The sequence below is a fragment of the Manacus vitellinus genome, unplaced genomic scaffold, assembly GCF_001715985.3.
Source record: "Manacus vitellinus isolate BGI_N305 unplaced genomic scaffold, ASM171598v3 scaffold_45_pilon, whole genome shotgun sequence".
NCBI lineage: Eukaryota > Metazoa > Chordata > Aves > Passeriformes > Pipridae > Manacus > Manacus vitellinus.
The window spans coordinates 380,215-393,124 of NW_021940571.1; the positions used below are offsets into that span (position 1 = coordinate 380,215).

Here is a 12,910-nt window from a genome sequence, read left to right on the forward strand (position 1 = left end):
CTGGACGGCCGGGGGACCGGGCGGCGGCCGCGCGGCGGAGCAGGGCGGGCTGCGGCGAAGAAGCTGCGCAATGGCTTACGCCACCGGGCCGACTGCTCAAGCTTCCAGATCTGGTGAGGGGCGCCGCCAAGATGGCGGCGCCAAGATGGCGGCGCCCGCAGGCCTTCGCCCGTCCCCTCCCTCCCTTCTTCCACTCCACTTCAGCGCGCTGCCGCGGCTCGCTCGCTCCGCTCTTAGCGTCTGATGAGGCTGCCCGACGTGCCGATGGTGGCGCGGGGGAGCCGCCCCGCGACGGGCGAGGCCTCCGTGGGCGCGGCCCGGCTGGGGGATTAACGAGAGCGTGGGAGTCCGGCAGCGGCTGCGCCGGCGGCGCCCTGACAAGTGAGGAACCCCTTAAATGCGGCGCCACCTAAAAACGCGCTATCTTCGGGCCCCTAATTGAACTGGCACGTGTGGCGGTTCCTGCTTGGCGCCGGCTTACGTTTAGGAGGCGATCGAAGTTGTTTGAGTAAGGCTGCAGTTGTGTGTGTTTGGTGCAGTGCCCCGGGTGCAGATCGGCGGCTGCGTCGGCAGCTCTGCACCATTGCGGGGGTGTTGCCGGTGCTGTGAGCGGCTCCGAGCGGGGCTGAGGCGGCCCCGGCGCACACGGAGGCTGTTTGCGGGGACCAAAACCCAACAGGCCCCGAGCATCCGTCACCCCCGGGCCTGGGGCGGGCAGGGCCCGGTGCGACCGGAGCAGAGCCCGGGCCGTGCGGGTCTGTGAGGCACCGCGGGAGCGCTCGGTGGAAAATGCTGGGTTTGGGGTCTTTGGCGGCGATCGTCACCGCAGGTTTTGCAGAGGCGGCTGCAGAAAGGCGAGGCGGAGCACAGCTCGGGAATATTTAACTCCTGCGGGTCCCGTGCCGTGCTGACACAGGCGTGGCTGGGAGCGACGTTGCCTGTCTGGGCCGTCCCACCCCGCAGAGGGACTGCGGTGTGACAGCGAGAGATTCAGGCGGCTCTCTGTATAGAGGGTTTTTTGGAACAGAGCAAGGGTCTGCTTACGTTGACTTCCTAATATAGTCCTGACTAACAGTTTTTTCCAGGGAAAGCAAGTGATCCGGTGCCTGTTGGGTGTTAGCAGAGTCAGTGTTGGGATGTGGAGCAAACCCGTGTCACATTAGGGCTCACCTGCTGGAGGTTGTGATGTGTGCTTTCACTGCAGATCGGTTTTTCTCTGTGGCATAAGAACTGTGGTTGTAACCTGAAGGGGTTATGACTGGGGCGAGTGCTGCTCAGCAGTGACTGACTGTGCAGCCCTCGAGCTGTGGTGACAATCCTGTCTGTGTCCAGTGTCTCCTGAGGCTACAGGCGGGTGTTTGAGGAGTACATGCGGGTCATCAGCCAGCGGTACCCAGACATCCGAATTGAAGGGGAGAACTACCTTCCTCAACCTATCTATAGGTAAGAGATGGCCAACAGTACTGGCTGTCTGCTTTCCAGTGTTGAACACGTGCATTTACACTGAAATAATACTGGAAATGGAAACTGAAGGGGTTTTTCCATTGCGATTGCATGCAGAATGCACACTCAGTGATTTTTTCCCTTTCAGGTAGCTGCCTTAGTTTTCCATACAAATATCACCATCTGGATATGTGTATGATGAAGCTTGTGGTATCCAATCTGAAATAAATTATGTAACTGGGTTTTTTTTCCACAGTGAATTTTCCCAGCTTTTCTTCATGCTGTATTGCAACATAAATTCAATTTGTTGCTCAGGCTTACTCACTTAGTGACAAATCCCTGTAATGGGTTAAGGGCACAGGAGGGAAAAGTTCATTTTTGACATATGAGTCATGGAGAGCTCACCTCAGGGGACAGGCTACCAGGGTGTCCTTAGCTGCTTTTGGGGGGAAGCCCAAAGAAATTGGGAAAAAGACAAAAGGAAAATAGTGTTATTCTTGCTATTTAAAGCGCTGTGCCCACGCTAGAGAGTGATGCCATAGTTACTGGGATGGCTCCTGGAGCGCTTGCTGGCCCAATTTCTGTCAGGGTTGCAGTGATGGAGGCTGCAGGGCACAGTGCCTGTGTGAGCTGGCTCTGCCTGTGGGGAGTTCTGCCTCGCTGGGAAATGTTCTATAGGAAATGTATCAATTAAATGTATCTCTGTAACGTGGAACATTTTCAGAAACTGAATCTCTTTCCCTGTTCAGACATTTTTAAGTTGAAAATAAATTCTCATTTAAGGTCTGCTGAGGAACAAGAGAATCCATGTGTGGTGTACAAGGAGGTGTCTTTCTGGGGTGCTGTACAAGAGCAGTGCCTTGCTGGGGGTATTGTTAATGTGTATTGCTTTTTTGTTTTGTTGGTTTGTTTTTTGGTTTTTTATTTTACAGTGAGATAAACTTACTTGGAAAGTTTTGTACTTCCCCTGAAACGTTTGATTGTACACTGTCAAGATTCTTGTAGTGAGGTGATGAATTACAGGTGCGGATGGTGAAGTAGAAGCTGAACCTTTCAGTCACTGGTGTGTGTTGTCTCCAACAGGCACATAGCATCCTTCCTGTCTGTCTTCAAACTAGTATTAATTGGCTTAATCATCGTTGGCAAGGACCCATTTGCTTTCCTTGGCATGCAAGCTCCAAGCATCTGGCAGTGGGGCCAAGAAAACAAGGTAAGGGACATAATTCTTTTACTTCAGAGTGACTTCACAGGTGCTTTGGGAGTCCCTCACAGTTCTGACTGATTTATCTTTCATACGCTGCAGCCTTGCATTAGCATAATTCTTATGCAGTGCTTTAGGCTTTTGACAGACCCAGGTGTGATTCTGTCATCTCTTTCCAAGCTGCTGCTGCTGCAGGGGGACAGCTGAGGTTAGCATTGCTGACAAAGATGATAGAAGAGTTTATTATTTTTTAGGGCTCAAGAGTAGTATTTCAGGCCAGTACTGTTTGTGTTAAAATTGCAGCTTCCCTTCTCTGCTGTCTCATAACTGTTTTGCAGTTGATGTTTCCATCAGACTTCTGATAGATTGGGCAGCAATTCAATGGTGTTTAGAAAAATGAAGCTGAAATGTTGTGGGTGTTTTGCAGAGCAGACTTTGGCATGACACTGTGGGAGAATATCCCTGTGAGTCAGTACTGATGATGCCAGGAGATTCGGGGTGTCGTACTCTGATTTAGAGTAACCTTATTCTAGATTTACTCCACTAAACTAAAGCCATTTACAGACCCTCAGACTGAGCTGCCCTGTGCCCTGGGTCTCTCACTGGCCAGTGTGAATCCCCAGAAGCTGTAATAGTTCCATCCAATGCCATGCCCAGCCAGGCTGGCTGCTGTGCACTGCCACTGTCCCTATGCCAGGTTCTGTGGTGTTGCAGTGACCTGTGAGAGTGTGCCCATGAGCAGGGAAAGGGAATTAAAAAGGTGCTGGTGATGAGGGAGGAGCTGCACTGCTGAAGATGCCATCCCATACACAGAAAATTCCAGATGAAGTGCTCAGAGATGAGCTGAAGGGCCTGTGGTTCCTGTGCACTCTGTGATTTGCCTCGCTGTGCTGTTTGTGCTGGGCCTGTGGCTCTGTGATCTGGAGTGTTGCTGTGACAGTGACAGGCAGTGTGTGGGAACAGCTGTGTTCCTGTGTCACCCTGCCAGCTCCCCTGCAGCCAGCTGTGACGGGCCGGAGGTGTGCAGAGCTGGAGCAGGAGCATGTGCATTACCTTGGTTTGAACCAGGGCTTGGAGCTGGGGGGGTTCAGAGCTGGCTCGGTGCTTGTCTGGGGCAGGCAAGGTGCACGGTCTGTAAAAGGAGGGAAGGGAGGTGTCTGTGGAGGGGAACATTCCTTGAGCAGTTCCTCCACACAGGGAGTTCAGAGACACCCGTGAATGTCCAGTGCTCGCTGAGAATGAACAGCAGCATGTGTGGCTGCTGTGGCTGAGGTGGGTGGGTCTCTGTTCCCTTCCAGGTGTACGCCTGCATGATGGTCTTCTTCCTGAGCAACATGATTGAGAACCAGTGCATGTCCACCGGGGCTTTTGAAATCACTTTGAATGGTGAGCTGAGACTTTGTTTCACGGAATCTCATGTTGCACGTGTACACACATGAAAGCTGTGGAGTGGGGAGAATGAGGGATGGTGTGAGCAAATGTGGTGTGTGGAAACTGCTGGCCGTTTGGATCTGCAGATATCTATCTCAATAAATGATGGAAATTGTAGAAGTCTTATATTGCAGTTAATACAGATGTCAGAGTAACTCTGTAAAAACTTAAAGGGACACTTGGTGAAGCACACTACAGGACAGGGAAAGGATAGAATTGGAGAGTTTGTGTCCCTAGCTGATCATTTCTGACTTAATGCACATCACACACAAAGAACAAACAAAACAGTTACTCCAAGGGACCCAACCAGGAGAGCCTTGGAATCCTAAGGAATCCATTGCTATTCATGGATTTTCAGTACCAGTGGACAGCAGTACTGATTTTTCAGGTTGAAAGGAATGTCAGTGGATATTTTGCACCTCTCCATCCATAGGATACACTTCTAAACAGAAGCATTAGACAGTCTGCTCTCCTGGTTGGGCTGGAGCTTAGCATAGCCAGAGGTTGGAAGCATCGTTGATCCAGATGTTTTCCTCAATATAGATCAGTACCAACTCACACAGCTTCCTAGAGCTCCTCAGTTCCATGTGGACACCAGCCCTGATTCCTGATGCTCCCAGTGTTAACAGTGCTTTTCTCCCATCGTGTGTTCTGCATTAGATGTCCCGGTGTGGTCTAAGCTGGAGTCTGGTCACCTCCCTTCCATGCAGCAGCTTGTACAGATCCTTGATAACGAGATGAAGCTCAATGTGCACATGGAGTCAATGCCCCATCATCGATCATAGCCCCATGGGACAGCACTGAAACTCCTCGTAAGTCTCTTCCCGTCGCCAGTGCATGTGCCCGGCTGTGACAGCACGCTGGAGACTGAGCGTTTGTTCAGTTCAATGTTTTCCTGGAGGAGCAGCCTCTGTGACAGTAAATTTCTGTGTGTGGTGTCACAGGGGCTGTTTGGGTGGGAGGTTTTGGACTGTGGCTCGTTCTGCCTGTCTCAGAACGGGAAGCTGGCGTTTCATGAGGCAGGAGAAGCTGTGTTACTGTGTGCTTGCAGGCAGGTGACCTTGATAGCCGATTGATCTCGGGCCATGTGTGGAATGCATTGAGACCAGAGACACGCTTGCCTATTATGTGCCCTGCCCTCAGAACAGCGCTTGTGCGGCCTGGGGATTTACATTTCCTTGGCTTTTAACCGAGCTTGATATTGCATCAACCTGCCAAGTAGCAAGGAGAAGCCCCTTGTCCATCATGCCTCTTGTCCCTCTGCCCAAAATAGTCCACAATTGCTTTGTTGCCCTGTCCCCAGAGTCAAGCTTTGGTATTTTATGACAAAACAAGTTTCCATGTCCCATGTCATGTGTGGCTTTCATAAACACGTAGCTTTATGACTTCCCCTGCTTTAACCCCAGAGTTGTGCGTAGGTGACCTCAATGGTGCATGGTGTGCCCCATTGAGCTGTGCCTCCAGGAGTGTGCTGGCTCAGTGCAGGTGTGCCCCAGCTGCCCCTTGCCCCACGGTTTGCTGCCCAGGTGTGCTGGCTCAGTGCAGGTGTGCCCCAGGTGTGCTGGCTCAGTGCAGGTGTGCCCAGCTGTGCCCAGCTGTGCCCAGGTGTCCCGGCACAGGGGTGTTGCCGGCAGTAACGCGGTGTCTCCCCACAGGCATTGGGTGGTGGTTCCCGGGCCGCGTGGCGCAGACCCATGAAGGCCTGTGCTGAAGACAGACGCTGTTGGTGCAGGCTGGACGCCTCTCTCGCAGCCACGTTGAGCCTCCTGGACAAACACTCAATGAGCCCCGTTTCGGTGCTGGCCGGTCCCACACTGCACAGCCACGAGTGCAATAATACTGTATAGTTTTTTTAAGACTTCATTCGACCAGTTCATAGCTCAGCAATGCAGGCATTACTAATGGTAACTTATTTTATATTCATGTTTCACACAATGGCAGATTGAGTTGATACCTAATTTTTCCTTGGAAAAAGAAAAGTTTGTTTAATCTGTTGTATTTTATATGAATTTATGTTCTTTTTGTAGTTTAAAATGAAGTTATAGGAGTGTCTGATACTGTCCTAAACTGTTGAGTAATTGACAGCTGTCTACAAATTCTCTCTAATGTGGTTAAAACAGGTTTGTATATTTTTCAAAATCTATGACAGAGTAGAACAGTGCGTTATATATTGAATTATATAAGCAAAATTACATGCAGATTAGTTACATCATTTGGTGACTTCAGTGAAAATTAAGATCAGCTGCTCTTTAATCATGTGGGCCAGCTCCAGCAGTTCTTCCTTGGCAGTTGGAAAGATGAGCTGGGCCTTCCTGCTGTCCTGAATAGAACCCAAAAACATTAATTGAAATAAAAAGAGTTCCCATTTCCTGTGTGAAGTACCTTGTTTGTCACTGATGGACATTCTTGGAATTGCAATTGAAAAACCACATAAAATGCCAACTTTCCAAGGTCACTGAGCTTGTGTCTGTCATGTGTAAGCCCCCTGAGAACCTCAGCATGCCAGGAGGGGCACGTGGGGCTTGGCCTTGTTCTTTGGGTGTGGCCACCCTGGGGGAAGATGGCCAGGTGAACCCCAGGCAGCTCTGGGGGGCTGCCAGCTGCAGCCCCTGTGGCCCAGGGGCCTCTAAATGCCTGCTGAGGGCTTGGTGTTTACAGTGCTTTAACCAGAGCTCATCCCAGGCTGCAGCTGGTGCTCCCTGGGGCCGAGTGTAGGTGATTGCCTTGGGTACTCCATGGTCATTTGTCTCTCTCTGCACAGGGAACCACCTTGTCTTGTACTGGCAGCTGAGCTGCCAGCAGCACTGGTGCCAGGGACACCTGGGCATCCTGCTGGTGCCACCTCATCAGGAGCAGCAAAGTGGTGCCTGTGTGGTGATCTGAGCAAAGCCCCCTCGTGCCTCCATTGCCAAGGTGAGCTCAGTGTGGGCTGGTGCTGCCTGCCCTCAGTGAGACCCCCGAGGGGCTGTGGGGCTGAGCCCCGGGATGCCCTTTGCTCACAGCAGGGCAGGGCCGAGGGGAGCCCTCCTGAGCGTGTGCAGGTACCGTGGCTGGGGAGCGTCTCTGCCTCACACCACACGTGCTGCTCAGAGCTGTGCGTTTACTATGGCCCGGATGGAGCTGCGCAGCTCCTCGCTGACGTCGGCGGCAGTGCAGAGCTCCAGGACCTTGGCAGCCTGGCTCCGGACGTACGCGGGAGGCTGCATTTTGTTCCACTGCTCACTGGAAGGAAAGCCGATGCATCCCCGCATGCTGTTGAAGAGCTGCAGGATCCGGACCCGGAAGGCATGCAGCAGGAGCTCGTCCCTGCCCAGCCGGGCCGGGGCAGGCGGCCCCCCGGCAGCACCGACCTGCGGAGTGGAGGGAACGTGTCAGCAGAGCCACCACAGCCTGGGACATGGGGCTTCCTTCCCCTCCCAGCCCCTGAGACAGGAGCCTGTGGAGGAAGAGAGTTGCCACGGACCCTGCCCACATGGACCACAGCTCTTCTCCGTGGCAGAGCCAGGGTGACACCTGGGGACACAGCCAGGGACACCAAGGACTGGCCCAGAAGTGCTTCCCACACTGACTCCTTGCAGAGAGCCGTGGCTGGCGGGTGCCCTGTCTGCGTGGGACTGGCAGGGGTACAACACTGTTTGCTTTTTGAGGGGCAGGAGCATGGGGCAACATGGGAATTAGCATGCTTCCCTATGGAGAAGAGCTTCCCTGGCTGCCCCATTCCGGTGTGGGGAGCAGCTCTGCATGGAGAAATACCTGCACTTTGGTTCCCATGTTGAACTTTGCCTGTCGCCCCATGGCGAGGAAGGAGATGATGATCTTGTCCTGGGCCAGAATCCTGACCCCCACGTGCCGGTTCAGGGAGATGAAGATGGGGCTCAGTGGGATGTGGGGTCCTGGTGACATGTTTGGCCACGTCCACCTTTTCACCCTGCTGCCTGCTTGGTCCAAATACTGCCCTCCCTGGATACTCATGTTTATCCTAAAAGAGAGGGAAGTGGAAACTCTGAACCCTGCAGCTCCCATGGCAGAATGTGCCTCATTCCCCCCAAGGGTCAGGACAAAGGCACAGCAGGGTCAGGGTCTGTTCCCCGCCTCTCAAGGCATAGCTGGGGTCGCCTTGCTGCTCTGGGGGGCACCCGAAGCAGGGCCTATGAGCTGCTGGATTTGTCAGTTTTTGGATGCCATTAAAAATACCCTTTGTGGCCTTTGCAAAGGCAGTGGAGAGCACAGCTGCTGAACGCACCACTCATCTCCGTTGGGGTAATAGCACGTGCTCCTGCCGTCGGACTGGAACAGCGCGCGGATTTTGGCAGTCCTCGGCTCATCTTCCTGTACTGTGCAAATCATCTGGTCTCCCTCTCGTGTAACCATGATGGCCAGGTTTCCAGATGGATAGCTTCTGCCAGGTAAGGTGTTCGTAACCCCCTGCTTTGCTGGTTGGTCTGTTATTACACACTAAATACTTCAGGGCACTACTTGGGAGTATAAAATCTCATATGTTAAAGGTGTCACCTGGGACACTGCCAATGTTTTGCTTTGGTGGCAAAGCTCAGGTACACTCCCATACCTCCCTGGGTCAGAAAGAAGTCAGCCACAGCAATGAAAAATAACATGGGTGACTTAAAATGTTGTGGCTTTAATAGTGGGGTCCCTGGGTGAAAGTGCCCTGTTTTCTTGCATCAGACAGTAGTGACTCACACTGGTAATCCCAGGCTGTCCGTGCTCCTCTGAGGCACTGCCTGCAGGACAGGCATATCTGCCATGTGCTGGTGGGACTCTGCTGGTTTGTCCCCTGGGGTCAGGATGGGACTGAGCGCTTTGGGAGCCCCTGGGGTCAGCAGGGCCCTTCCATGGGTGGCCAGAGCTCGGGAGTGGGTCTGACTGCTGGGCTGGGTGCTGGATGCAAGTGCCCATCCCTCATCAGAGCTGCTGCCTGCTCTGGGAAACCTCAGCCCAGAGCTGTGTCAGGTGTTGGTGCTGCTGCTCCTCAGACAGAGCAAGTGGGAGTGGTGAGCTGGGTTGTTCATGATAAAGTGAACTGGCACACATTTAAAATTAGTTATACCCCTGGACTAATGTGAGCAAGTGAACCCTGTAAGGATACAATAACTGCGAGGTTCCATCTGGGAGCAGGGTAAGGAATTTCCTTCCATGTTTGTAGTACTTTTGCACCAATTTACTCTTCCTCACCTAAGATTAGAAGGATAAAATGGATGTGAGCAGTCTGGCACAGCTGCCTGTGAAGATGGGCAGTGCCAGGCTCTGGCTGCTCGGAGCATGGACACATTCAAGGTGCACCCGTCGCCGTCGGCCGCAGGTACCTGCCTTCCTCCCCAGGGGCCTGAAACCAGAGCTGGTGACACGGCAGGACATGGGCTCCTCCATGAGCTCGAGCTTGGGCTGCTCCTCCATGAGCTCAAGTTTGAGCTTCTCCTCGAGGTCGGGTTTAGGCTGCTCCTCAAGCTCAGGCTTGGGCTCCTTCTCGGGCTCAAGCTCAGGCTTGGGCTCCTTCTCAGGCTCGGGCCCAGGCTCGGGCCCAGGCTCCTCCTTGGGCTTGGATGTGGTCTCCTTCTTGGGCTCAGACTCAGGCTCAGGCCCAAGCTTAGGCCCAGGCCTGGGCCTAGGCTCCTTCTTGGGTTCAGGCTTGGGCTCTTCCTCAGGCTCCTTCTTGGGCTTGGACTCCTCTTTGGGCTTGGGCTCAGGTTTGGGCTCAGCCTCAGGCTTGGGCTCAGCCTCGGGCTTGGGCTCAGCCTCAGGCTTGTGCTCTTCCTCAGGCTCCTCCTTGTGCTTGGGCTGGGGCTCCTCCTCAGGCTTGGGCTGGGGCTCCTCCTCAGGCTTGGGCTCGGGCTCAGGCTCAGGCTCATGCTCGGGTTCAGCCTCAGGCCTGGGCTCAGGCTCCTCCTCGGTCTTGGCTACACTTCCAGCAGGCATCGGCATTTCGCTCTTGGGCGATGTGGTTCCAGCTTCGTGTGAACCTGGAGAGCAAAGGGAGGGCTTGTGTGTAGCAGGGAGGGCTGGCAGTGCCCACCACGGGCTGCCCAACACCTCTGCTGGTGTGGGAATTCCTGGCTGAAATGCTTCATCCTGAGAGTCTGTCTCAAGGTATTTTCTAACAAGGGCAGCCCAAAGGGCTCAGCTATTTCAGAATAGGAGAGAACAGGATTATGATAAAAGATGTCAGTTTTTCACTTATCTGTATACACACATCTGTGTAAATAGCGACTTTTTGGGATAGGATTTGGTTCCATGCACTGGAACTGACAAACGGAGATCCCTGGTAGTGCAGAAGTCTCAGTGCCCTGCCATCCTCTCTGAAAACATGCCCATTTGTAAATCTGGTTCACCTGTTCTTAGTCAAACTCTGGTTTTAGAGCTAGACTCAAAGGCTGCTCAGTCACCCACAGCCTGGCCTAGGAAGTGGTGGAGTATCCACCTGATCAGGCAAAATGGGGATCACCCTCATTCTGGCAGTTCCTACCTCCCAAGGGCTTGGCTTTGCCAACTTGTCCTTCTCTCAGGTTAGGTTCTATGCATCTCAGCTGGAAACCTCACATATAAATACTGAAAGTCATGGCAAGGAGACCCTGTCTGTGCAAGGGGGATGTGCCTGCTTTTGTGTTCTCCTGGGAGGGATGGTTTAGTACGGCTGGAGCTGTATCTGATTTAATGGGATTGCACACCTGACAATGAACAAACGTGTCGCTCTATAAGATCCTCCTGTTCAACTAGACACCAGCAATTCCACTGAATACATTGTTGTGATAAATGGACAAATAAATCCATAAGGAAATGCCAACTCACCTTCACTGGCAGTCGGCTCCAAAGACAGGACAGGTGACCCTCTAGACAGGTGGCTCTCCTGCTGCCTGGAAAACAGAAGTGTTCCTGATAGACATTTCATGTATCCTGTTTGGAAGGCTGGAAGTACTGGATATCCCTGCCTTAGGAACACGACTTTCTGAACCTGTTCTTCTCTCCACTCACACAATTGCAAGTAATAGTTCGAGGCAGCAGAGTATCACTAAAATACTCATATCTCAGCAGAAAAGAATTGCTCCCACAGATTCCAGTGAACAGACTCTGCCATTGCAGTGGCATCAGTTCTGCTGGCAGGAGAGCTGAACACTGTAAACAGGTTTGGATCAAGATTTTATGTGAAAGAGGAGAGCTGCCCGCAAGAAAACAGCTCATCTCCAGCAATATTTTCCCTATTCTTGTGTAGCTTCCTATAAATCTGACTGTGACAGTGGTTTGGTGCGTGCTCTGTACATAGCAGGAGGCACTTGCACTCTCAGGCTGGGAAGGATCTTCAAGGAAACCAAGTTTACTTCCAGGTGTACTGGTTTACTTTTCCTTGAGCCTGTACTGGAGGCTTAGACACTTGCACAGGCTTTGGGCCGAGAACTTGAAGAGTTCTTGTGACTGGAAACTGGAATCCAAACATATGCCAGAGTTTATGGAGCAAAACAGAAATAAAAACTCCAGCTTTGTTTCAGTGCCTGAGGTAAAAGCTACACCCAAATGCTGTCCCTTCCCAGAGCTGTGTCTGTGTTCTTGTCTCCGTCTGTCTCTAGATATCTCATCTGTCAGCACAGGAATTAGCACTTCACTCAGCACGTACCTTGTCTCCTCCTTGTGCAGTCCGGCGACAGAGGAGTCAGGGGGGACTGGAGAGAATTCGAACTTGTGGTGCCTGAAACAAAGGTTTTTCTTCTTTCATTCCCTCTCCCTGCAGTTTCTTAATGCTCCTTTTCCCTAGGAGTTGCCTGTTGTTCCTTATACCTGATCCCCAGTTCTCCCAGTACCTCTGGTTCTCTTGCTCCTTTGACTGCAGCTGATGGGCTTCGGAGCCCTGGTATTCATGGGTGCTGACAGCTCTGGGAATGCTGCAGGCATCCTTGAGCCTCTTCCTCTCCTCCAGGATGAACTCGTAGAGGTCTCGGTGGCGCTTGCAGCAGAATCTCTGCAAGGTGGAAGAGCGGAGCCTTGAGTGCAGCTGTTCCACAGCAAATCCCTGCTCGTCCTTCCCCCAGCTTACGTATTCCAAGTCCTTGGAGAAAGGGACATCCTCCGGGGAAGGGACATCCTCAAGGACAGGGACATCCTCGGGGAAGGGGAACGGGAACGGCCTCAGGAGGCTGCCGCAGTACTCACATCTCGGCTCAGTGTCCTCCTCTGCCTGCAGTGACATGGGGAGAGTGGGGAGGAGGGACAGGGGGGACCAGCCCCCAGATCCCCCTGTTAGTGTGAGGAAAGAGGGCTCTGCTCAATATGCAACATGATAAAGCACCCAAGGGTGGTTACAACTGATCTGTGTCTGGGATATCTTGGAATGACTTAACTCAAAATATTGAGTTCAGGAAACCACCAAAAAGAAAAGCAGATCTGTGGTAAATAAATAAATAAATGCCCCAAAGAAAGGGAATGACTGTGGTATTTATTAGCCTTACTCCTTCGGGGGAAAGCTGAGAGCACAGAATGCTGTAGCTGAGGATTCAGATGTGTTAACCCTTTCAAACACATTGTGTGGGCTTTGGGGAGAAAAAGCTGCTGATGGCTGCGGTCATGGGGAGTTTCTGAGGAACCAGTGACACAGGGCTGGTCACATCTGACCAGATGCAACCCAGGGTGGCTGCAGGGTGTATTTTGAGGATGGGTACCGGATATCCTGAAACGAAGTTTCCTTGCTCCCAATCTCGTGCCTCGGATCAACTCTCTGGTGACTCTACTCTGCTAAGGGTTATGGAGAACTCTGTACCCTGCTTGTATCCTGCGACTGTACCTATTTACCTACATTTTGTCTCTGGTTTAGCCAGAGGCCAAAACCTTCCGCTG

The 12,910-nt window shown here is 52.6% G+C and overlaps 2 protein-coding genes across 2 annotated transcripts; one reads left to right on the forward strand and one right to left on the reverse strand.

Annotated features, from left to right (window-relative positions):
* The first annotated feature begins 55 nt into the window (after nucleotides 1–55).
* On the forward strand, nucleotides 56–6,453 carry SELENOT (selenoprotein T). The gene is given in 7 exon segments (XM_018079243.3): nucleotides 56–100; nucleotides 103–113; nucleotides 1,333–1,443; nucleotides 2,527–2,653; nucleotides 3,943–4,030; nucleotides 4,736–4,887; nucleotides 5,731–6,453. Coding segments are annotated over 6 exon segments (492 nt in total). The 5' UTR covers nucleotides 56–70; the 3' UTR covers nucleotides 4,861–4,887; nucleotides 5,731–6,453.
* On the reverse strand, nucleotides 6,179–12,307 carry ERICH6 (glutamate rich 6). Its single transcript, XM_029962306.1, has 9 exons — nucleotides 12,114–12,307; nucleotides 11,881–12,038; nucleotides 11,697–11,768; nucleotides 10,877–10,941; nucleotides 9,401–10,050; nucleotides 9,180–9,265; nucleotides 8,319–8,471; nucleotides 7,829–8,054; nucleotides 6,179–7,425 (listed from the first exon to the last, which is right to left on the reverse strand). The coding sequence occupies exons 1-9, from the start codon at nucleotides 12,264–12,266 to the stop codon at nucleotides 7,162–7,164; spliced, it is 1,827 nt and encodes a 608-aa protein (XP_029818166.1). The 5' UTR covers nucleotides 12,267–12,307; the 3' UTR covers nucleotides 6,179–7,161.
* Between the last annotated feature and the right edge of the window lie 603 nt (nucleotides 12,308–12,910).